The sequence below is a fragment of the Sarcophilus harrisii genome, chromosome 3, assembly GCF_902635505.1.
Source record: "Sarcophilus harrisii chromosome 3, mSarHar1.11, whole genome shotgun sequence".
Classification (NCBI taxonomy): domain Eukaryota; kingdom Metazoa; phylum Chordata; class Mammalia; order Dasyuromorphia; family Dasyuridae; genus Sarcophilus; species Sarcophilus harrisii.
Window position 1 is genome coordinate 544811400 of NC_045428.1, and position 23132 is coordinate 544834531.

At 43.3% G+C, this 23132-nt stretch overlaps 1 protein-coding gene across 1 annotated transcript; it reads right to left on the minus strand.

Moving 5' to 3' along the window:
- Window positions 1-961: 961 nt before the first annotated feature.
- On the minus strand, window positions 962-20254 carry NT5C1A (5'-nucleotidase, cytosolic IA). Its single transcript, XM_012545903.2, has 7 exons — window positions 20170-20254; window positions 19855-19990; window positions 14096-14263; window positions 10967-11096; window positions 7432-7554; window positions 4335-4519; window positions 962-3726 (listed from the first exon to the last, which is right to left on the minus strand). Exons 2-7 carry the CDS (start codon window positions 19969-19971, stop codon window positions 3358-3360), a joined length of 1092 nt encoding a protein of 363 aa, XP_012401357.1. The 5' UTR covers window positions 19972-19990; window positions 20170-20254; the 3' UTR covers window positions 962-3357.
- Between the last annotated feature and the right edge of the window lie 2878 nt (window positions 20255-23132).

The window sequence follows — 23132 nt, forward strand, 5'->3', positions numbered from 1 at the left end:
TTTCTAATTGTTTTTTGATTGATTCTTTGGCAGGGATTTCAAGGCTTTCATCCTTCTTTAAGAAGCTCATTTTCAGGAGAGTTCTCACCTCCCAGGTGCCTTCAGAACAAAGCGATTCAGGATCTCAGCAATTTCTGCAACATGCCCCTGGTACAGACTCCCATTTGCAATAGCTTGCTGGGGGCTCAGCCTGCCTCAAGTCTATCCCCACTTCAATTCATTCTCCTTTCAACCATCAAAGTGACTTTCTTAAAGCAAAGGTGAGGTAAGTAATAAGCATTTATACGGCACCTATTGTGTATCGGGCACTGGGCTAAGAACTTCCCAACGACCCCGAGAAGTAGGCGTTATTATTATCCCCATTTTACAATTAAGGAAACTGAGATTAAGTGACTTGTTCGGGATTATACATCTAGTTAAGTGTCAGCGTTCAAATTTGAACTCAGGTCCAGGTCCAACACTCTATTCACTGTGCAACTGAACTGCTCTGTCATTCTCCTATTCAGTAAACTACAGTTGGCACCCAATTGCCTTCAGGATCAAATATAAGATCCTATCTTTGACTTTCAAAGCTCTTTATAACCTGGTACCTGCCTACTTTTCCAGTCACTTTGCACCACATTATCTTCCCGTGTATTCTTACAATCCAAAGACTCTGGTGTCCTTGCTATTCAGCACAGGACACACTTCATCTCCTGCCTCCAGGCATTTTCACTGGCTGTCCCCTTCCCTGGAATCTCTTTCTTCTCATCTCTATCTTTTAGCTTCCCAGGCTTTTTTCAAGTCTCAGTTGAAAATGTTTACTTCCTGATTTCCTCAAAGTGAATGTAAATAGCAATTTTTAAAAACTGTTTTGGCCAAAAACCCTGAGGGTCTCCTCTCCCAGATTGATTCTTTTTTTTAAAAAAATAGATTAAAAAAGGCCATTTTTTGTCTCATTTCTTACCTGGCCTCCATCATTAAATGGGTGTTGCCTCAATCAAACTGAGACCTGTTGAAAACCTTAGCTAAAAAGGTCAAGGTCTCCCATTGCATCCATCTCCAGTGATTCTGATCTGGCCACTGCACCCAGATGGCTCTGGAGGGGAAAGTGAGGCAGGTGACCTTACCCAGCCCTCTCTCAGTTAAATCCAATTCACCTGCATGCCATGGTAGTCCTTCCCTGATGTCAGGGTCGTCTCCAAAAACAAAGGACAAAGAACAACAATCCCATCACAACAACTATACCAACCACATTCCATGTCTACAAGAAGCCTCTCCTGCTCTCCTCAATGTTAATGCTTTCCTTATGAGATTATCATCAATATTTCTTATTTGTTCTTAGGCAATTAGATGTTCTCCCATAAGGGCATAAGATCCTCTAGAGGAAAGACTTTATTTTTGCCTTTCTTTCTATATCCAGACTCCAACAAAAATGCATCTGGCACTTAGTAGGTATTTAATAAATGCTTGTTGATTTGCTTTTGGCAATCATAGTTCCCAATTTCTGCCTTCCCTATCTAAATGCCAGAGCCACCTATAATATTGCCTGTTATCTCACCATCCAGATTCTATTTATATATTATTCTGATAATCTCTGTGTCTGTCTCTCTGTCTCAGTCTCAGTCTCTGTCTCTGTCTCTGTCTCTCTCTCTCTCTCTCTTTCTATCCCATTCTGTTTGTCCCATTCTTTTTGCTCAAAGCAAATAATTAAATCATAGCCATTAATCAGAATGCATGGCCATCTGTTGCTGTGGTTTCTTTTAGAACAAGCCTGGATCTGCTTTGTCTTATGTGACCAGGTCTTTGCTTATTCTCGCTCCTCTCCTCCAAGCCATATTTGCCCCAATAGCCTGGCTGAGTCCATAGATACAATATTTTAAGTTATATTGAGAACCACACGAATAGAGCAAGGAAAGATTTGAGTAAACAAAATGTGAGAACCAAGAATGTCAGGACTGGAAGGGCTCAAAAGACATAGACTGGGAAAGCTGGGAGGGACCTTATGATGTAGTAAAAGCCTGTCTACACTCAATGTACCTTGTCACATGGTCTGCTTCTTATCACTTATAAGGAGATAGTTCTTATTAACTCCACCAATTTCACTAACTCTACTTAACTGCTCACTATAACCCCCTACTCCCCTCACACCTACCCTCACCAGGGTCCCCAAGGAAAGTGTTTTACTCCTTCACCAAAACCACCATATATACCGAGCTGCAAAGGACCTCAGAGCCCGTCTGAGAATTCACCTCCATGCACAAGATGCCCCATTCTTCCTACTACCTTACTACTGGGAATTGGGAAGAAGGAAGTTAGAAATGGGGAGAGTAGGATGATGAGAAGAGAAAAGGAAATTGTGTTGTTGGTTTTTTTAACTTCTTAGATTTTGAAAACATCTTTTGATAAAAGTCTTGCTTAACTGGGAAAAATGGATGTGGACTAAAACTGGTCTGAGCACTGTTTTATGGGAGAAATAGCTGATTTTTAAGTATAGTGGAAAAAGCTCTCAACTTGGATTTAAATTCTGGCTCCATCACTTTCCAGGTGAGTAACTATGGACAAATCTCTCTGGGACAGTGTTAAATGAGAAGGTAGGAATGGATGATCTCTCAGATTCCTTGCATCTGGAAGCATGTAGGATTCTGGGAAATCTTCCACCTTTCCCTGAGCCCTCTCATCCTTCTCATTTTATGAATGAAGAAATAAAAAGCAGGGGAGGGGAAATTTGTCTGTCAAAGTTGAGTAAGTAATAAGTGGCAGGACCCAAATTTCAATCCTGCTTCTCAGATCCTAGATCCCAAGCTCAATTTTAGGGAGAGACCCTTCCCTGGCTCCCTCTTACCCCTTTTCTCCCTGATTCCATCTATTCTTCAGGAGGATCCACCTGAGAGAGTCCCTCTCCTTGGATCAGGATTTGGGATGGAATTGGCCCTGCCTTCCACCCATCTGGGAACAGCCCAGGACTTTATTCTGGCTTCATGTCCAGGACAGACACGTGGGTTAGAGGTATGTTGCAAAGGGAGTTGACTAAGGGATGCCTAGGGATGAGACAAGTGCTGTGAGACAGGGAGCATGGGTGGCCTGGGACCCCTGTGTACAAGGTGGAAACGTGGGGGCTGGGTGAGTGGAGCTACGATAGCTATGAATGTCAACAACAGTGATTGCAACTCCCATTTTGATTCTATACAATGCACTTTCCTCACGATGACTGTGAGACAGGGTCAATCATTAATTCCATTTTGCAGATGGGAAATCCGAGGCTTGGGGAAGGGGATACTGCCTCCAGTCAGACCCAGCTCTTTGGGGGCCAGCATCCTTTTCAGTTTTCCATTCTGCCTTTCTCAGAAGACCCTGCTGCTAGAATGACCAGGGGGACTACTGGACTGCTGGGGGGGCCTGCCTCTCAGGCGCTGTCCTGCGGGGTGCCTGGGCCACTCCATAGGGGACGTGGGCAGCCACAGTGCCCATTTCCTGGGCCCCAGCCACGTGGAACATCTGGTCATCGAAGAAGATGTGCGGCCGAATCTTTTCAAGTAGGGGGCCTTTGGGGGCCCCGGCCAGGAACAGGGCTTCATCTGTCTCCAGGCCCCAGCTGCGAAGGGTCTTCAAGGCACGAGCCCCTGAGCTGGCAGCGCTGCGGGCTGTCACCAAGTAGGTACGGATGGGGCACTCCAGCCTCAGGCCTTTGGAATAAAACTTCTTCTGCAGTCTCCCCAGGGCCTCCAAGAAACCTTTCAGGGGACCCTGTGGGGAAAATGTGGAGGCAGCTGTCTTCTCTCTGTCCAGGGCAGTTGGAGCCTCAATGATCCTCCCATTGCCCTGTGAGGGGATAGGGGCTCACCATGGGGAGGGGACTCAATACTGGGGTGGGTCTCACTGTGAGGATGGAGGGGGCTCAATGATGGGGATGAGAGATGGGGATGAGAGATCACTGATGAGGATAGGGGCTCAATGATGGGGATGGGGACTTAGTGATGGGAATAGGGGCTCAGTGTAAGGACAGGAGCTCAGTGATGGAGATGGGGGCTCAGTGTAAGGACAGGGGCTCAGTGATGGGGAGAGGGGTTCAATGATAGAGAAGGAACTCAGTGATGGGGATGAGAGATCAGTGATGAGGGTGAGGGCTCAATGATGGCGATGGAGGCTCATTGATGGGGATGGGGTTCAGTGTAGAGGATGGAGACTCAGTGTGAGGGAAGGGGTTTATGATACAGCTCAGAGTGATGGGTCTGGGGTTCAGTGATAGAGATGGGGGTTCAATAATGGAGATGGGGCTCAGCATAAGGACAGGGGTTCAGTGATGGGGATGGAGCTCAGTGATGGGGATGGGGATGTTCAGTGAGTTCATATACCTGAGCCAGGGGCTTGTTCTCATATGTCTTCTCATGCTCAAAGAACATGTCAAGCCCATGGGCCTTCACAATCTGCTCAGATTCATCAGAGAAGAGAACAGCATCTCCATCAAATGCCACACGAAGCTGGCTCTGGGGCACTGCCACATCCTTGCTGGGGCTGAAGATGGTGGCAGCTGCAATCCCTTTGGGAAGAAACAAAGAGGAGGGGTGGGACCAGTCTCCATCCAGGCTTGTGCCCTGGGGCCTGGTCATCTCTGCCAAACAACAGAAAAGGCAGAACATCCCCTGACATGTGAGTCAAGAAGCCCTGGTCCATCACTGGCACAGCAGAAAGAAACCTGAGACTGAGGATGTAGATTCAAATCTCACCTCTAGAGTTTACTATTTGTATATTCTTGGACAACTCACTTAACTTCCCCGAGCCTCAGTTTCCAACTCTGTAAAATGAGAGAGTGACCTCTTAATTCCCTATGATGTTATATATTTAAATGACTTGCCCTCTCTATATAAAGGAAGAGGTTGGACTAAACCAGGGGCTCTTCACCACTAATCTGTGAACTTCTTGTTGTTAATATTTTGATGATTGTTTTAACATATTTGCTTTCCTTAATAATCATATGCATTTTATTTTGTGCATTTAAATACACGATTTGAGAAGGGATCCCTCTGTCACCTGCTTGCCCCAGGGAACCAGGGCAGACAGAAAGGCTGACACCCCCTGGTCTTGGTGGCCTCTGAGATCTGTTCCAGCTCTGACACACCACAAGGCTAAGGTCAGGATCTAGTTTGCAGTCCCAGGAGGAGATATGCTATCTGTGCCTTGGAGGGTGGCCATGGACCAGGACGGGTGTGTCTGAGCTGAGGAGCACCCTCTGTTGGAGCCTTTATGACAGGTCAGCCTGCATTCATCCACCTCTAAAAGCTTCCTTTTTGCTCTTCTGTTAAATGTATCCTCTGCCTTTCAGAATGCCAGATCTGCCCTGAAAACCCAAGAACCGAGGGGAACTTTCCCATCTCTTACCTGTTTCAGCCCAGATGGTGTGATTTAAAAAACAAAACAAAACAAAACAAAAAACCTCCGCCTTCTTCCCCCACTGTCCCAGTTGGGGACTGTCCCAAATAAACCGAGGAGAGCCATGAGTGCCCAGGTGATCCCAGGGAGGAAGGGTTCCCCTAAGCAGGGTGCTGATGGGTTCCCAGCTCCCCAGCTGGCTCCAGCCAGAGCTTCTCCCAGTCCAGCCCCACTGCTCTCAGGGCCCTAGGGAAGTAAAGCAGGGGTCTGTCTGACAAGTGTCTCTCAGTTTGCTCAGTTCATATTTGGGCCATGCTGAGAGGGTGGGGGAGGGGAGCCAGAGCACTAGAAGAGTGTACAGGGATCACTGAGCTATCTTTCCTGGACAGATGGAGCCTCTGGAAGGACTCCTTGTCCTGTGGCCAGACACTAAGGGCTCCTGGCCCAGTGCAGGCTCAGTGCTACTCACAGAGAGGTGGAGGGGGACAATCAGACACACAGGCAGAACAACACAGAGTCCCAGGATGTTAGAGCTGGAAAGGACCCCAGAAGGGGGGCCTCAGAACAGAGATTTTAGAGATGGAGGGCCCCTAGAATAAAGAATGCCAAAGGTGGAAGGAATCAGTGGTAGGAGAGACCCTAAGGAATTAAGGGAACTCAGAACAGAGAATATTAGAGCTAACAAGGAGAACATAGAATTAAAAGAACTTGGAGAAGATCAGAACTATAAATTCTTTTTTACAGACAAAGAAACTGAGGCTCATCCTGGGAAGGAACTGGGTCTGGGTCACTTTAGCAAGTTTATTTCCAGTATATTCCCACCTTGTTTGCTCTTTTCTGGACGTGTTACAGTTCCTGGTGTCCTTGCTACAATGTGATGCAAGCACTGGCTTTATCCCTTCTAGGTGTTTCTGGTGTCTAGTTCTTCAGACCTAGTTGAGAGATTCTGTGCTATCCCCAGGGACTCCATGCGCCTGCTGAGATCAGGGGATGGGGATGCAAGAGTTTTACAGACAGTGGATTGCACTATGCTTAGTTTCCATGAAAAACCAGAAGCTCCACCTCCTGGTCCCAGGGATTTTATCCATCTGGGGAGAGGGATCTCTTCCCTAAACAGAGCAAAACAATTCCGCAGAGAACTCAGAATATCATGGATTCAAGTTGTGACTTTGACACTCATTAGCTATGTGACTCCAGCACAAAGCTTGGGGGAAATGATTTCCCTTCAGTGAGCATTAATTCTCTTATCTTTAAAATGGGGGCAATGTTCCAAGGCAATCCCAATAGACTTTGCATAGAAAATGCCATCTGCATCCAGAAAAAGAACTATAGAGAGTGAATGGAAATCAACACAAGCTATGTTCACTTCTTTTTTCTGTTTTTTTCTCTTGTGGTTTTCCCCTTTTGTTCTGATTTTTCTCTCCCAATATAATTCATAAAGCAATGTTCATTAAAATAAATAGAATAAAATAAAATGGGGTTAATAACACTTGTAAGACCTGCTTCTTGGAAATTTTGTGAAAAGAGTATTTGTAGGTAGTGAAAAGATATCCATAAAGACAGCTAAGTGATACAGTGGATAAAATGCCAGGAAGATCTGAATTTGAATCCAGTTTCAGACACTTACTAGCTTTAACCCTTATTTGCCTCAGTCTCCTCATCTGTAAAATGAGTTAAATAAAGGAAATGACCAAATCACTTCAGTATCTTTACCAAGAAAACCCCAAATGGGGTCATGAAGAATTGGACACAATTGAAAATGACTAAACAACAACAACAAAAAGATAGTTTCTATATCCCAAGACTTTTGGATCACTTTGCCTAATCAGGAATAATTATTGGTATTATTTGTTCCCAGAGCTCAGGAACACAGATGAAGGATTCCATTTCAGCTCCACACCCCAGAGGGTACTCTCCCTACCCCGGCCATCATAGTAACTAAGAATACAATACCATCCTTTATTTTGTGCTGGAACCTCACCCAGCAGGGCTCTCCAGGGTTTTCTCTAAGATCCTGAGACTTTCTGGCATGCCTGGCCCATCTGCTTCCCTGCCCCTAGGAGGGTCTAGCCCCAGACTCACCCTCTCCAATGGCTTCACTCACTTTCTCTGCATCAGAAGACAGATAGAGGTTGGTGTGGTAGGCCTTGAGGTAGCAGATGGGACTGTTTCCCCCAGTCATACAGAACCTCTCAATGAACAGGTCTAGGAAAAAGGGTTATAGGGGAGACTGAGATCAAGCCAGGTAGCAGCAAGTAAGTTCAATCAGCTCTACCTGATGATAGAGTAAAGTTGTGAACAAAATTTAGGACCTCATGGCCAAATCTCATGGGTGAGTGCTACCATCTTGGTTCCATGAATAGTTAGTGCTGGGCCCATAGAGTATCCCACTGGGTAGTAGAAGGAGAGAAAGGCTAGCACAATGGATCCACATGCAGAAGTTGCTCAATAAGATGGGTCAATACCACCTTTCTCTTTTAGTCCTTTCCTTCCAAGAGACAGCAAAACATTTATGTTCAAATCTGGACCTTGAGACTAGATAACCTAGAACAATCTAGACAAGCTTACTAGTATGACTTTTAGCTTCATTTTCCTCTCCAACAAATTGGGATTATAGCAACTGTTATGTCAATCTCCTGTGGGCTATTTAAATGATCAAATGGGAAACAGATTGAAAGAGCTTTGTAAACATAAATAAAAGCTTATAAAATATGAACTGTTGTTATTATTATTGTATGAGGTTATGGGGAAAAGGGATGGATCCAAAATGACAAATGTATAAAGATCATTCTAACCCTTTGTTCTCTTAGGGTAGGGCTTTGAAATGATATTCTTAGTGTACCTTGCAGGGATGTCATGTAGTTACTAAGTATTATGGTATAATCATGCTTTAGTACCCTGATGAAAGGGCTGTGGGAAGTGAGTAGAGCTTTGCTAATATGAAGGGCTCTCAGACCTTATTTATCTTGCATTGTCAAGATCATTGTTACAGGAAGTCATAGACAGCTACGGGCAAGTCATTTAACTTCAATTTCTGGAGTTTTAATAACAATAACTCACATTTATCTCAATATTTTAAAGTTTGCAAAGCACTTTATAGACTATCTCCCTGTAAGATGGATATTATTATCTTCATTGTACAGATGAGGAAATGTATATGTGTATAGATATAAACTTATGCATATGAGAATGTTAAATCCTATATATGCATACATCTTTATACAATTATCTTGCTGCACAAGAAAAATCAAATCAAACAAAAATGAGAAAAAACAAAAAGCAAGCAAACAACAGCAAAAAGAGTGAAAATGCTATGTTGTGATCCACACTCAGTTCCCACAGTCTTCTCTCTGGGTATAAATGCTCTCATTATCACAAGATCATTGGAACTGGCCTCAATGATCTCACTGTTAAAGAGACCCATGTCCATCAGAATTGATCATTTTATAGTCTTCTTGTTGCTGTGTATAATGATCTACTGGTTTTGCTTACTTCATTTAGCATCAGTTCATGTGCCTCTCCAGGCCTCTCTGAAATCATTCTGCTGGTCTTTTCTTACAGAACAATAATATTCCATGACATTCATATACTATAATTTATTCAGCCATTTTCCAATTGCTGGGCATCCACTCAGTTTCCAATTTCTTGCCATTACAAAAGGGCTGCCACAAACATTTTTGCACATGTGGGTCCCCTTCCCCTCCTTTAAGATCTCTTTGGGATATAAGCCCAGTAGAAACACTGCTGGATCAAAGGGTGTGCACAGTTTGATAACTTTTTGAGCATAGTTCCAAATTGCTCTCCAGAATAGTTGGATCAGTTCACAACTCTACCAACAATGTATTAGTGCCCCAGTTTTCCCACGTCCCCTCCAACAATAGTTATTGTCTTTTCCTGTCATCTTAGCCAATCTGATAGGTTTGTAGTGGTATCTCACAATTGTCTTAATTTGCATTTCTCTGATCAATAGTGATTTACAGCACCTTTTCATATGACTAGAAAAGGTTTTAATTTATTCACCTGAAAAATGCCTTTTTCTTATTTCCAAAGCTAACATTTCTAATACAATATTGAATAGTAATAGTGATAGTGATAGTGGGCAACCTTGTTTCATCCCTGATCTTACTGGGAATGGTTCTAGTATGTCCCCATTACATATGATGCTCAGCATGCTGTCTCCTTATGACTTTTTTTTGAGGTAATGGGGTTAAGTGATTTGCCTAAAGTCCCATATTTAGTATCTTTGATCAGATTTGATCTTAGGTCCTCCTGACTTGAGATCTAATGCCCTCTATCCCCTGCACTATCTAGCTCCCCCTCTCTAAGATTTTTAGAGATTTTTTTTTCTTTTGTACTATGTGGGAGATTGTCCTTATTTTAAGAAGAGAAAAGTAAGACCCTATCATCATCATCATTTAGTATTATATGTTACAAGGACCCTCCTAGCTCTGATATTTTATATTCTAACCTTCTAGTTTTAATCTTCTAAGATCCTTTCCAGACTGGCACTTGTGTCTATTACCCTGTGCTGCTAAGGTCCCTTCCAGTTCCAGGATTCAAAGTTCTATAATCTCAGATCACTTTTAATGGGGAGTGACATTCCATATTCTCAGGTCACAGAACTAGAAAATCACAGATTTGGAAGGGTCTTTAGGGACTTGAGTGAAATGCTTCTTTATAATATCTTCAAGAAAGAGTCATCCAGCATCTGACAGTAAAAACCTTTACATTCTAGAACCAGCTTTGGACAGTCCCTATCAACCTCTCACCCTCAATGTTCTGAAGTCCTTTCCAGATAAGACATACTGTGTGCCCTTACATCTCTCATGTTTTATGTTCTATAGTTTATTCAAAGGTTGCTTTCATTTCCCATTGTTCTATATATGCAGAGCAAATCCCGAACAATGGAAATTCCCCATCATTTTCTTTTCTTGAACAGAATATAACTCAAACTTGAATTCCCTCAAATCCTACCTTAATTCTACTCTTTTCCCTCTTCAACAATCTCTCTGATGTGATCTCATGAGATCCCATGAATTCAGTGATCATTTTTAAGCAAATGACTTCCCAATTTACAGATACAATCTTTTTTGTGAGCATCACCAAAAAGATTGTCACCTGTTTTATTCCTGAAAGTCCACTGGTCCTTTCTACTTAAATGTTTCTAGATGTCATCTCAACCTCAAAATTTCCAAAACAAATATCATTATCTTCCATACATGTGTAGGTACACACACACAAACACAGAAAGGATGGGGAGAGAGGGACACAGAGTGCCAAGAGACAGAGAAAGATAGAGGCAGACAGACACACAGAGAGACAGAAACAGAGAGAAGGGAGAGAGAGAGAAGGAGAAGAAGAAGAAGAAGAAGGAGGAGGAGGAGGAGGAGGAGGAGAAGAAGGAGAAGAAGAAGAAAGAGAGAGAGAGAAAGAGAGAGAGAGAGAAAGTGTTGTGTTCCCTTTTCCTCATATCCCGGAGATAGGAATTGCTTTTTACTTTGATTTTCTGTCTCTGTGCCTGGCTTAGTTCCTGGAGCGCAGCAGATGCTCCATCCGTGTTTACTGGGCCAGACAGTTTGTGGGGGAGTCCTGACTACATTTCCTCCCTCACACTTACTGTAGTGGTTGATGCTGTTGATAAGTCGGACCCCAACTTGGGCGTGGTTGTTGGTCATGAGGACGATATCGAAGAGGTCTTCACTGTCAGGGTACAGCTCCCGAAGCCGGCTGTTCACAGCCTCTAGGGCCTGTAGAGGAAGAGAGAGGCTGTAACCTAGTCTGTAATAGGGTCTCCTTGACCTCAAGGAGCCCCTCAACTTATCTGGGTCTTCCACAGAACAGGGAATAAACCTGCCCACTAAGGTGATAACAGAAACAAGTTCATTTCAGCTCCTCTCTGCATCCAGGTCCCAATCTAGTCACACTGGGAACAATCTCTCAAATCCTATTAATTAGGTATGTGAACATTCCCGCAGCCAAGTGGTACCCAGTGGTGACTCTCCCCAAAGAAACCCACCAAAACAAAACCCAACCTGTTTATTCTGTTCTGAAAGTGCCTCCCTCCATTATCTAGTCCAAATAGATTTTTGTTGTGATTTTTCCCCAAGTTCTAAACTCTGAAATTGGAGTGCCTTGTTTATTCTATCATCTGTTTTAGACTTTATTCCTCCTCTAAGGTCCTCGTTAGACGGCAGTTTTCCTTAGCTGGTTTCCCAGGGCCACCCTTACGAGACACTAGGAGAGCCGCTCCTTTCTGTTGTACAAAAAGAAAACCAGAGATCTAGAAAGAATAAGCCAAATGTCACATCCGAGGGCACACAGGGAGTCTGGGTTGAGGAGTACAGAAGGTCCCTCCACATCCCCCATCCCCCCCATGGGCCACAGGACCATCACAAAGTGGATACTCAGTGAAGTCTTTCCTAATCCCTAATCTCCTGCTTTTGACAACAACTTTGTCCTTTCAATCTCACGCTTTTTGAGTGCTTCTCAAAAATGCTAATTTTATGCATTGTGGTTGCCTAAATTTGTGTCTTATGCTACACCATGAACTTTATTGTCCCTTACCTAAACTAGTATCTCTCCTCAAATCCACTCATAGGGCTCTTCACACCATAAGCATTTAATAAACATTTATTGAACAGAAACTGACATATTATCTAGTCCAATGGTTTCATTTTCTTTCTTTTTCTTTCTTTTTTTTTGTGCTGAGGCAATTGGGGTTAAGTGACTTGCCCAGAGTCACACAGCTAGGAAGTGTTAAATGTCAGATTTGAATTCAGGTCTTCCTGGCTGCAGGGTTGGTGCTCTATGCACTGCACCACTTAGCTTCCCCTGGTTTCATTTTCTAGAACAGGGAACTGAGACCTGGAGAAGGGGAATTATTTTCTCAGTTACATAGATGGTAAGTGGCCAAGTAAAGATTTAAAATCTTATCCTCTGATGTCAAATGTAGGGTGCTTCAGTCTTTGCTGATGGCTTGGATGAAGGCATGGAGAGTATATTTATTATTATCATTATTATTCCCTCTAGAAGAGACGAGCTTAGAATGCTGGGCTCAAGATTGAGTGCCACAGAAAGAAGTTAAATTGGATCTACAAGAGCACAACCAGGAAGATGAGAAGCTTGGAGACTGGTATAAGAGAAGGTAAGGAAGAAACCAAGGTTGATGTAGAAGTGATGTGATTATTGCCTTTGGAAATTTGGGGGGGGGGTTCGGTGGAAGGATTCTTCTGGCCTGCCACAGAGAGCAGAACTAGAAGAAATGAGGGGAATCCCAGAGAGGAAGAGTTAGATCTGATGAAAGGAAAAGGATTGCTATTAGTTACTAGGTGACACAGTGGATAGATTCAATCACTAGGTGACACAATAAATATCAGACCTGGAGTCAGGAAGTCATTCAGTTGTGTCCGACTCTTTGTGACCACATTTGGGATTTTTTGGCAGAGATACTGGAGAGGTTTTTCATTTCCTTCTCCAGCTCATTTTACAGATAAGGAAACTGAGGCAAATAGGGTTAAGCACTTTACCCAAAGTCTCAAAGCTAATAAATGTCTGAGGCAAGAGTTGAATTCAGGAAGATGAATCTTCCTGATTCCATGCTGAATGCTCTATCCCCTGTGCAACCTAGCTGCCCCTGGTCAGGAAAACTTGAATTCAAATATCAGAGTCAGACACTTACTAGCTTTGTGAACCTCAGCAAGTCATCTAATCTCTGTTTTCTTCAATTTCCTCCTCTGTAAAATGGGATCAAAAAAATACTTGCATCCCTGGATTACTGTGAGGATCAAATGTGATAATATTTGTAAAGCACTTTGACGAACTTAAAGCTCCATAAAAGTAAGAGCTGTTATCATTAATGATACTAGTGGTGAACAAGAAGTCTTCACGTAGAGGCTGAATGATCACTTGTTGATGATGTCATATTTTAACACTCAGATTTGTGATCTCATCAATATGGGTGGTCTCTAACAATGCAGAGAGCATCCTCATCTACCCATGATGTCACAGAAGGGACTAAGTGGATTTTGGTGGGGGTGGGAGTTGAGCCAGTGTTGGGGGCAGCTGATCCTGTCTTCTGAGAGCCAATTATGAAATTTTCAGTGTGAGTGTTTATACCTAGGAAATTGGCAAAGCTACTTAGTAGGACTCAATGTGTTGTTTCATCTGGCTTCTCAATGTACAAGTTCCTGTAGGTCCTACCAAGCTGGAAAGGCTTGGGTACTGGTCCAATAAGAGACTATAATATGTGCCACCTAAGGACCCGTGTAGCTCAGGGTAGGGATGGCACACCTGCACCTGTGGGCTGCCTTCAGGGGTCTTCATTTTTTGGCCATACATGAAAGCTATCCAGGAGAGAGCATAAAGGGGTCAGGATATTTGTCCATGGAGCATCTATAGAGATAAACTAACTGCTCATGAATCATTCAAATGACGTGTTCCATAATCCATCATCTCACATTAGAGTTGAAGTTCTATGAGGGCAGGTATGTTGTCATATTTAAGTTTTGTATCTCCAGTGCCCCAAAAAAGGTTTTCCATACAGCAAGTGATTAATAAATGTTTGCGGCACAAATGAGCCTCAGTTTTCTTCTTTGTAAAATAAATTCATTAAACTAGATAAACTCTGAGGGCTCTTCTGGCTCTAAATTTTAGGATGAACCATTCCCACTAATCCACATTGTGAGATTATATTGTCAGGCTCCAAGATGGGAGAAGGGAGAAATGAACTGAGCTCATTCACACTTACCCTCACGAAGGGAAAAGCAGGACCTGGACTGAGTGGTTCATTTTCATGCTCCAGTTGGTACCGAACGTACTCCTCCACCCCCTTCTCCTTGTAGATGCGCTGTTCCTCTTCCATTCGGAAGAGGGCCCTGGATGACACAGCAATGGTGATGGCATTTTGGGGTTTGGGCTGCAAAGAGAGAGAAAGTGACTCACTGGGCAAAGAGCCCTACTATGTGCTGGGAAGGCAGAAAGAGAAGCAGGATTATTCCCACAGGGACCTATCAGCCTCAGGGAGAAACAAGACTGCCCTCAGAGAACGCCAGAACAATGGCAGACATAACCCTGCCCTTCTGGAACAAGGTCCTCCAGGATCTCTACCTCATCCAGGAATAGATATCATCTCTTCCATCTTCAAGGGAGAAAAAGGCCAGAGTGTCTTTCTTTAGGCAGTTAGATAGATCACTATCTGGAGTCAGGAGGAGTTGAATTCAAATCTGTACTTGGACACTTGCTAGCTATATGATCCTGGACAAGTCATCTAACTCCCATTGCCTCAGATTCCTCAACTGCCAAGTATTATTTTTTTGAATAATACTACCTACCTCCTGTGCTTGTTGTGAAGATCAAATAACATAATATTTATAAAAGGTGTTGAGCACACAGTAGGTGTTACATAAATGCTTATTTCCCTTCCTACTTATCTCAGGAAAGACATACTTCTGGCCTCCTCAAGTTTGAAGCTGTATCTTTCCTCTTTTCAAGCTAAGATAATATCCAGAATTTACATAATGCTTTAAAGTTTACAAAATATGTTATCTCATTTTATCTGCACAGCAACCCTGGGAGATAGGTGCTATTAATATTCCAATTTCACAGATGGGGAAACTGAGGAAGATTAAATAACTTGGTTACAAAACTAATAACTATCTAAAACAGGATTTGAACTCAGTTCTTCTTGATTCCAAGTGAGACACTCTATCCACTGTACCATTTAACTGCTGGGAAAGGAGATGACATATATTCAGACTCAGGGCTTCCTGAGGGTAGGATCCTGTCTCTTTCTTCCTAATTGGAGTCTCCCAGGCTCCCCTTTGGTACATCCTGATTTGGAAGAAAGAACATAGACATATATCATATTTACACACATGGAAGCACACGTTTGCTCATATGGATACAAAAGGTACTAAGAAGCCTAATTATATTTTTGTAAAACTTTGAGCCTTATAAAGCACTTTTCTTATAGCTGTCCTATGGAATAGGTAGTCAAGTATTATCCTCATTTTATAGAGGAGGAAACAGACTTAGGGAGGTGAAAGAATTTGACCAGAGTCACATAACTTGTAAGTTTGCTTTGAATTACTGTCTCCTCATGTAGAATGGTATCATATTGTAAGTCTTTTCAATGAGTTAGGGAAGGGGAGAAGAATTTAGAACTCAAAATTAAGATGCATGTTAAAAATGAAAAAGAAAGAAGAAAGAATTACTATGTCCTCTGGCTGGCTGGTAAAAGTAATACACTAGTGGGGGCTCATGAACTATAGTTTTTGAGAAGGTACTAACCCAAAAAGTACCAGAAAAAATCCAAAATGAATTTTCTGGGGACTCATATACGAAGGGATGAGCAGGTACATATATATATATATATATATATATATATATATATATATATGTATACATATGTACACATATATTCATATATTTATAAAAATACATATATACATACATATATCACTTTGTTGATTTTTTTCTTTCTCTGTATCTCTCTTGTATCTCTGTATCTCTGTCCGTCTTTCTCTCCACTCAGACATAATAAATGGCTCATTTGAGGAACAGGTGAAAAGCTCCTGAAAAGCTGCTTTTCTCATGACAATAGAGTGAGAAGAGGAAAAAGGAAGGAGGCAGCTGGATCAAGTGTCCAAAGAGATGTCAAGGAGAAGCTTGAGTTACCCCATCCTGTTCAGGTCAGTTGGTCTCACCTGGTTTCTTAGTTCCTCTCTGGGAGGTGGGAAGTGGGCTATCCCCCAACTGTCTCTTGCTCTGGCTAGATTTGGGGTCATGCTGTCTTCTCTTACCATTTGTCCCCCACAAAACTTATTCCAAGTATAAGAATTCTTTGTGACAGTCCTGGGAAGGAGGTTCGAGATTCATTCTTCATTTACCTTTCTTCTAAAATCCTTCTCAAAGGTGATTAACAATAAAGTTGGGGCTTTAGGCCAAAACAGTCTTAGGCTGGGCCATGAATTTGTGGAGAGAAAGGAGGATATTGCATATAGGATGGGACTTGAGGAGCTCTTTAGGAGAACTCAGCCTCCTGTTCTCTTGTAACGTAGAAGAGAAGGGGGTGATAGCAACAAGAGCTCCAGAACTCTTCCTTTCAGTCCCCCTCAGGGCTTGGAGTGGGAGAAGTGGAAGAGGGAGGAGGCATCAGGAACTAGAGGATAATACTATTGGAGGGAATGGGAGACATTCCCAAGTCAGGGAGTCCTGGGGGACAGCACTGGCTAGGAGCCCAGAGGGTCGAGGTCTTGGGAAATCTACCGAAATCCTAGCCATGGGTCTTCCTTGAGCCCCAGCTGAGCAGGGCTGGTCCAGGAGGAGTTCCAGGGCCAGGTTAGGTCAACTGGGGGTGGGGTCTGTGTGCCTACCCTGAGAGCAAAAAGGAAAGAAAAGTAACGGGGGCAGGGGTACATGCTCTGGGCTCTGCCAAGTCCCTGAATGATGGATAGTCCTCTGGATATCCTTAATCCCTTATCTGTTCCTACTCAGCATCTGCTGTCTGTCCAAGGAGCTTTCTTCAATTTGGACCATATTCAGAGGACTAATCAGTCAATTGGTCAGTCAATAAACATTTATTAAGTGCCTATTATATGCCAGGCACTGTGCTAAGCATGGGGATGCAAAAAGAAGCAAAAGATAGTCCCTATCTAAGGAACTCACAATCCATCAGGGGATAAATAAGAAATAATTAAAGAGAAAGGCACTAGAATTAAGAAAGGTCAAAAGGCTTCCTTTCCTTTAGAAAAGGCTTCCCTCATCTGTAGAAGATAAGATTTTAATTAGGACTTGAAGAAAGCCGGGATGAGCACAGAATGGGTGATAGCCAGGAAACATGCTTGGAGTCTTGTAGAAGTTTCAATAAGAAAATCAGTGTTACTGGATCAAAGTCAATGAGTCAGTCAAAGAGTAAGGTATGCGAAAATTAGAAGGTGGGGAGGAGGGGGAAGTATTGAAGGGCTTTGAATACCAATGGGGATTTTATATTTGGTCCCAGAGGCAAGGGGAGATACTGGAGTTTATTGGGGTGAAAGATGGCATGGTCAGAACTGCAGCTTAGAAAAATCACTCTGGCAGTTGAATGGAGACTTCACTGAAATGGAGAAAGACTTGATCCAGCAGACCCAGCAGCAGGTGACTGTAACAGTCTATTTCTAAAGTACTGAGAGTTAGCACCAGGATGGTGAAGTGTCAGAAGAGAAAAGGGGCTGTATTGGAGAGATGTTGAAAAAACTGATAAACCTTGGCAACAGCTTGAATATGGAGAGTAGGGTGAAGGATAGTGAGGAATCCAGGATGACCCCAAGTTTATGAACCTGAGGGACTGAAAGGATGCTGCTGCTTTCTATAGTAATAGATCCTAAAGAAATCTTTAAAAAGGGAAAAGGACCCACATGTGCAAAAATGTTTGTGGCAGCCCTTTTTGTAATGGCAGAGATCCGGAGATTACGTGGATACTCATCTGCTGGGGATGAATAAATGTATTTAATGCATATTATATGTATGTAAATGTAATGGAATATTGTTCTTCTATAAGAAATGATGCGCAGACTAATTTCAGAAAAGCCTGGGAAGAGTTACATGATGCTAAGTGAACAGAATCAGGAGAAAACTATACACAGCAAGAAGAAGATTATATGATAATCAGTTATGATAGACTTGGCTCTTCTGAGCAAGACAGTGATCCAAGGCAATTCCAATGAACTTGGGATGATAAATGCCGTCCCTACCTACAAAGAGAACTATGGAGACTGAATGTGGATCAAAGCATAGTATTTTTACCTTTTTTGTTTGTTTGTTTACTTTTTCTTTCTCATGGTTTATTTCCTTTTTGGTCTGATTTTTCTTGTACAAGATGACAAACATGGAAATGTTAAAAAGTTACTACATGGATAACCTATATCAGAGTTCTTGCTGTCTTGGGAAGGAGAGGAAGTAAAAGAGGAAGGGAGAAGAAATTTGGAATACAAAATTTTACAAAAATGAAGTTTTAAAACTATTTCTACATGTATTTGAAAAAAGAAGATACTATTGAGAAAAAAAGAAAATTAGTAAGTTCAATTTTGAACATGTTGAATTTGAGATGTCTGAAGGCAGATTGGAGAAACTGGAGGTGAGATTGGAGGCCAACAGAGAGTTTAGGGCAGGATGGATAGATTTGAGAATCATTAGTGTAGATTAACTTAAATCCTTATTAAATCCGTGGGAGCTGAAGAGATCTCCAAGTGAAGTAATACAGAGGGAGAAGAAAAGAAGGTCTAAAACAACCATAATTAATGGGAATAACTTGGATGAAAATTCAGTAAAGGAGAGATCACATAGCTAAGGAAAGAACGTTGAGGAGAGAGTGATTAACAGTGCTTTGAAGAAATCAAAGAGAAAGGATTGAGAAAAGCCCATTAGATTTAGCAGTTAAGAGAACACTGGTGACCGTGGAGAAAGCAGCTTTGGAGGAATGATGAGGTCAGAAACTAATGTAAGGGATTAAGAAGAGCATGAGAGAAGAGAAAGTGAAGGACCTATTATAGAGGCTTTTTCAAGAAGTATGACCACAAGGTCAGAGCAGATAGTGGGATGATAATGGGGCTAGAAAGCTGGCTAGGTTTCTTGAGGATGGGAGAGACAGGGGCATGTTTGTAGGCAGCAGGAGGGAGCCAGCAGACAGGGCCACTCAGCCTCTCCTCCAGATCGAGAAGCAGGCTTGGCTTTGATAGCCTGGATTCCAATATTGGATCTGCCATTTATTCTCTGAGTCTATCAGTTCACCTCCGTTTCTTAATTTGTAGAAGAAGGAAAAAAAAAGAAAAAAGAAGAAAAAAAAATTTGTAGAAGAAGATGATTGGATCAAATATGGCTAAGGTCCTTCTACTTTGAATCAGAAAATAAATCTGTCTATAGCATGGGGGTCCACAGTCTGAGCCACTCCCTTCCTAGCCCAGCTGCCTAAACATCAGTGCCCTCCATGTTACACCAGGGCTCTATCCAGATCTAGAGACTATTGGGATAGGCAATCTGGAACGGGAATCTCGATGGTTAGACCCCCAGTGATCCTGGATGGGGGAACTTCAGCCTGTATGCTCCAGAGAGCCCGGGGCCACGAGTCTGGACTGGGAAGCCACTCTCCCTTCCATTTATTTAGATTTAATTCAATTGGTCAAACATGTGCTTTGAGACTCAACTGTAAGAAGCCGGTTGTGACCAGGGGCAGGGGGCTGATAGCAGGAGGGAGGGGGGAGGGCACTCTAATGGGGAAGAGGAGAAGCACAAAGCCCAGGCCAGAACTGAAATAAACACCCAGCCCCTGCCAGAGACTGGGAGGGAATAAGAGGGAGGGAGAGGAGGGAGAGGAGGAGAAGGAAAGGGGAGGGAGGGAAGTGGAGATTCCACTCTAGCAGTTTTTCTGACTGGGGAAACAAGGATTCTTCCACCTCCCAGTCCCTCTCTCTCTCCCTCATCAGGGTCTGGGGTGCTCCTGTCTAGGGTTCACACGGGGCTATATCTTACCGATTTGGGCTTCTTTTTCGGTGCCAGGCTGTCATAGAAAGTCTTGGCTTCCTGCCAGTTGGGTGGTTTCCCCCCAGATTCTGGGGTCCCCGAGGGTCCCCGTGGCCCAGAATCCATAATGAGGGACCAGAAGACTCTAGAGGAGGAGAAGGAGAGAGTGAGAAGAGCTGAAGAAGAGAAGGGGAGGGGAAAGGGGGAAGAGAAGGAGATGGAATGAAGGAAGAGAGAAGAGGACGAGAAGAGAAAGCAGGAAGGAGGGAAGAAGAGGAGGAGAAGGGGAGAAGCGAGAAGGGAGAGCTGAAGAGGAATACGCACAAACCCAGGTCCGGACCAAAGCCAGCTGCTCTGTCCCAGGGATGGCCAGGAAGGTTGTTCCGTAGCGAGGCAGCCTGTGGTGACAGGAGGGAGGGCGAGGGGGAGGAGCTGCTTTATTTGTGGGGGGCGGGACCTGGGCGCTTGCGCACCCAGCCGGGGGTGGGTTTCTCCTGGCCGGTGAGCCCCAGCCTCCTGTCATCCTGCACTGGGAGATTTGTAAGGACGTATAGAACACATCAGCATATTGGGTATTGCAGATATATACACATAAACGTGTCAAACATACATATAGACACACGATATATGTATTTGTCATGCAAATACATGCAGTTCAACCATACGTGCCCACCATGCAACATATACATATATATTCGATGCAGGTACAAGCATATGGGTATCGACATACATTTGTGGGCACACAAGCTGGCTGACAGGCCAGCCTTCCTCCTGACCCTCTCTCCCAGCCTGGAGCTGTCCTAATCTGGGCAACTGAAGGACCCCACCCTCCACACTGTCAGCCTCTCCCTCCAAGGACACATGTCCTTCCCAGCCGGAGGGGAGGGGGAAGCAGAGTGGGAGGGGTTGAAGAAGGGGAAGAAGAAGAGGGAATCAGAGGCTCGGGTTCCTCTCCAGAGTCTTCAAGGAGGAGGGGGAAATCCTCAGGGGAAGGGAAGAAAAATGATTTTGCAGAGAAGATGGAAGGAAGGGAGCTGAGTGGAGATCATATTATAGATGTCCCCGTCCCCTCTCCCTTGCCAGGCAACATCAGGGCCTCTGGCCTGTGTCCCAGGGAACTGGCAGAAACAGCTGAGGGAGGGGGGTGGGCCCGATGGAAGGCAGGGGTATCTGGATAGAGCTGAACCCTGGGATCTGAGCCCGGGAGAGCAATACTGAAGGACTGCAGCTTTTTAAGGCCTCCTGTGAAGAGCCCAGCTACAAACCTAGGTTCTAGGCTTGCTTCTCCTACTGGGGACCCCAAATTTTTCCATTCGGGCCTCAGCTTTCTTATTTCTAGTATGGGGGTATTCAAATTTCCAGGGCACTCAACATCTCCTGCCCCTGAAAGTCACTCTGCTTTTAGTTTTTTTTTTTTTTTTTCTCTCCATAGCACATCGGTATCTTCTGTTCCTGTATTGGTCCATTTTCTGCCAGATCCCGGTTTCTTGGGTGAATCATCTCACTTCCCACCCCCCAACATCCCTTGGATTTCCAGGGGAGGGACCTGAGTCCCACCCCACCTCAGCCCACTCAGAGTCTGTGCAGTGACAGGACACCAAAAACCATTAATAAGCAGCCTGGTCCAACAGAATGAGCCCCAGAAAAGTGCCATGGTTAGAGGGAATCTCTGTTTTACTAGAAATCAGGAAAATCTGAGGTCTGCCTCTGACATTTTGGAGATGTTAGACCTTGGCCAAGCCAGGTAACTGTCTAAGATTAAGTTCTAGACTACAAATTTATTTTGTTGAAAGGAATTTATATACCAGGAGATTCCTACAAAGATAGATTCAGCAAAATAAAAGAAAAAAAACAAAAGTTCTGATTTTGAGTGCTGGCTCCTAACTAGACGCCAAACTTCATTAGGTTAAAGAACACCTCTCTCCTTTTTTTTTTTTAGTAGTATTTTACTTTCCAAGCACATGCAAAGATAGTTTTCATCTTTGCAAAACCTTGTGTTCCAAATTTTTCTCCCTCTCTCTCTCTTCCTCTCCCCTCTCCAAGATAGCAAGCAAGCAATCCAATATAGGTTAAATATGTGCAAAATATTTTTGTATAGATCATGCTGCACAGGAAAAATCAGATCAAAAGAGGAAAAACACAAAAGAGAAAAAAAACACAAGCCAACAAACAACAACAACAAAAAAAGGTGAAAATACCATATTCAGTGTCCACAGTTCTCTCTCTAGATGTAGATGGTATTTTTCATCACAAGTCTATTGTGATGAAATCACCTCATTTTTGAAGAGTCAAATCCATCACAGTTGATCATCACATAATCTTAAGAATATCTCTTTACAGAACTGTTCGGTTCTGCACACATACATTGTATCTAGGATATACTGTAATGTATACTGTATACTGTATACATATTTAACATGTATAAGACTGCTTGCCATCTAGGGGAGGGGATAGAGGGAGGGAAGGGAAAAGTCGGAACAGAAGTGATTGTAAGGGATAATGTTGTAAAAAATTACCCTGGCATAGGTTCTGTCAATAAAAAGTTATAATAAAAAAAAGAATATCTCTTAACTGAATCTTGTATTTCACCAAAAGCCCAGCACAGAACCCACACACAGTAGGCATTTAATGAACATGTGTTCATTTGACACTTACACATTATGTGAGCTCGAGAACCTAATTTTCCTTTCTCAGTTTTTTCCTTGGTAAAATGAATGAATGAAAAAGAATTTACTGAGCTCTTCCTGCGTGTCAGTTATGGGGTTAAGCATTTGGAATTACAAATACTGAAAGCTAACCAGTCCCTGTTCCAAGAAGTTTACTTTCTAATGGGGGAAGACAACACTTCCAGGAGACTGGTGACCAAGAAGACATGTTTGTCTCTGGCAAATAGCAGGGATGGTAAGGGATTAGACAGTTCCTTCCAGGAATGGTGGTGAACCACACGGTTCCCAGAGCCAGAGGCAGGAAGGGGTGCAGGGCTGGCCGGGGGGAATAAGCCTTCACTAATCACCTTATCATGTTATTATCAGAAAACTTTCAGGCCCTCTGTTTATCTGGTCCATATTTCATTCAACAAACATTTAGAATGTGCCTACTATGTGCTAGGCACTAGATAGGTGCACTAGATACTAGGAAAGCAAAGATAAAAATGAAAGTCCCTGTTGTCCAATAGCTCACATTTCCGGCAGAGTGGCTGTGGCCAGACTGTGCAGTGGACTGGTTACTTTCAGTTCTCTATTATTGGGGCAGCCAGGTGGTGCTTTGAATAAAGTGCCAGTCCTGGA

Coding starts and splice junctions, on each gene's coding strand:
- NT5C1A (XM_012545903.2), bottom strand. CDS start 19,971: ATGGATTCTGGGCCACGGGGACCCTCGGGGACCCCAGAATCTGGGGGG. Junction 14,264..19,854: donor CGAAAAAGAAGCCCAAATCG/GTAAGATATAGC, acceptor CTCTCTTTGCAG/CCCAAACCCCAAAATGCCAT. Junction 4,520..7,431: donor GAGTGAAGCCATTGGAGAGG/GTGAGTCTGGGG, acceptor TTCTTCCCAAAG/GGATTGCAGCTGCCACCATC.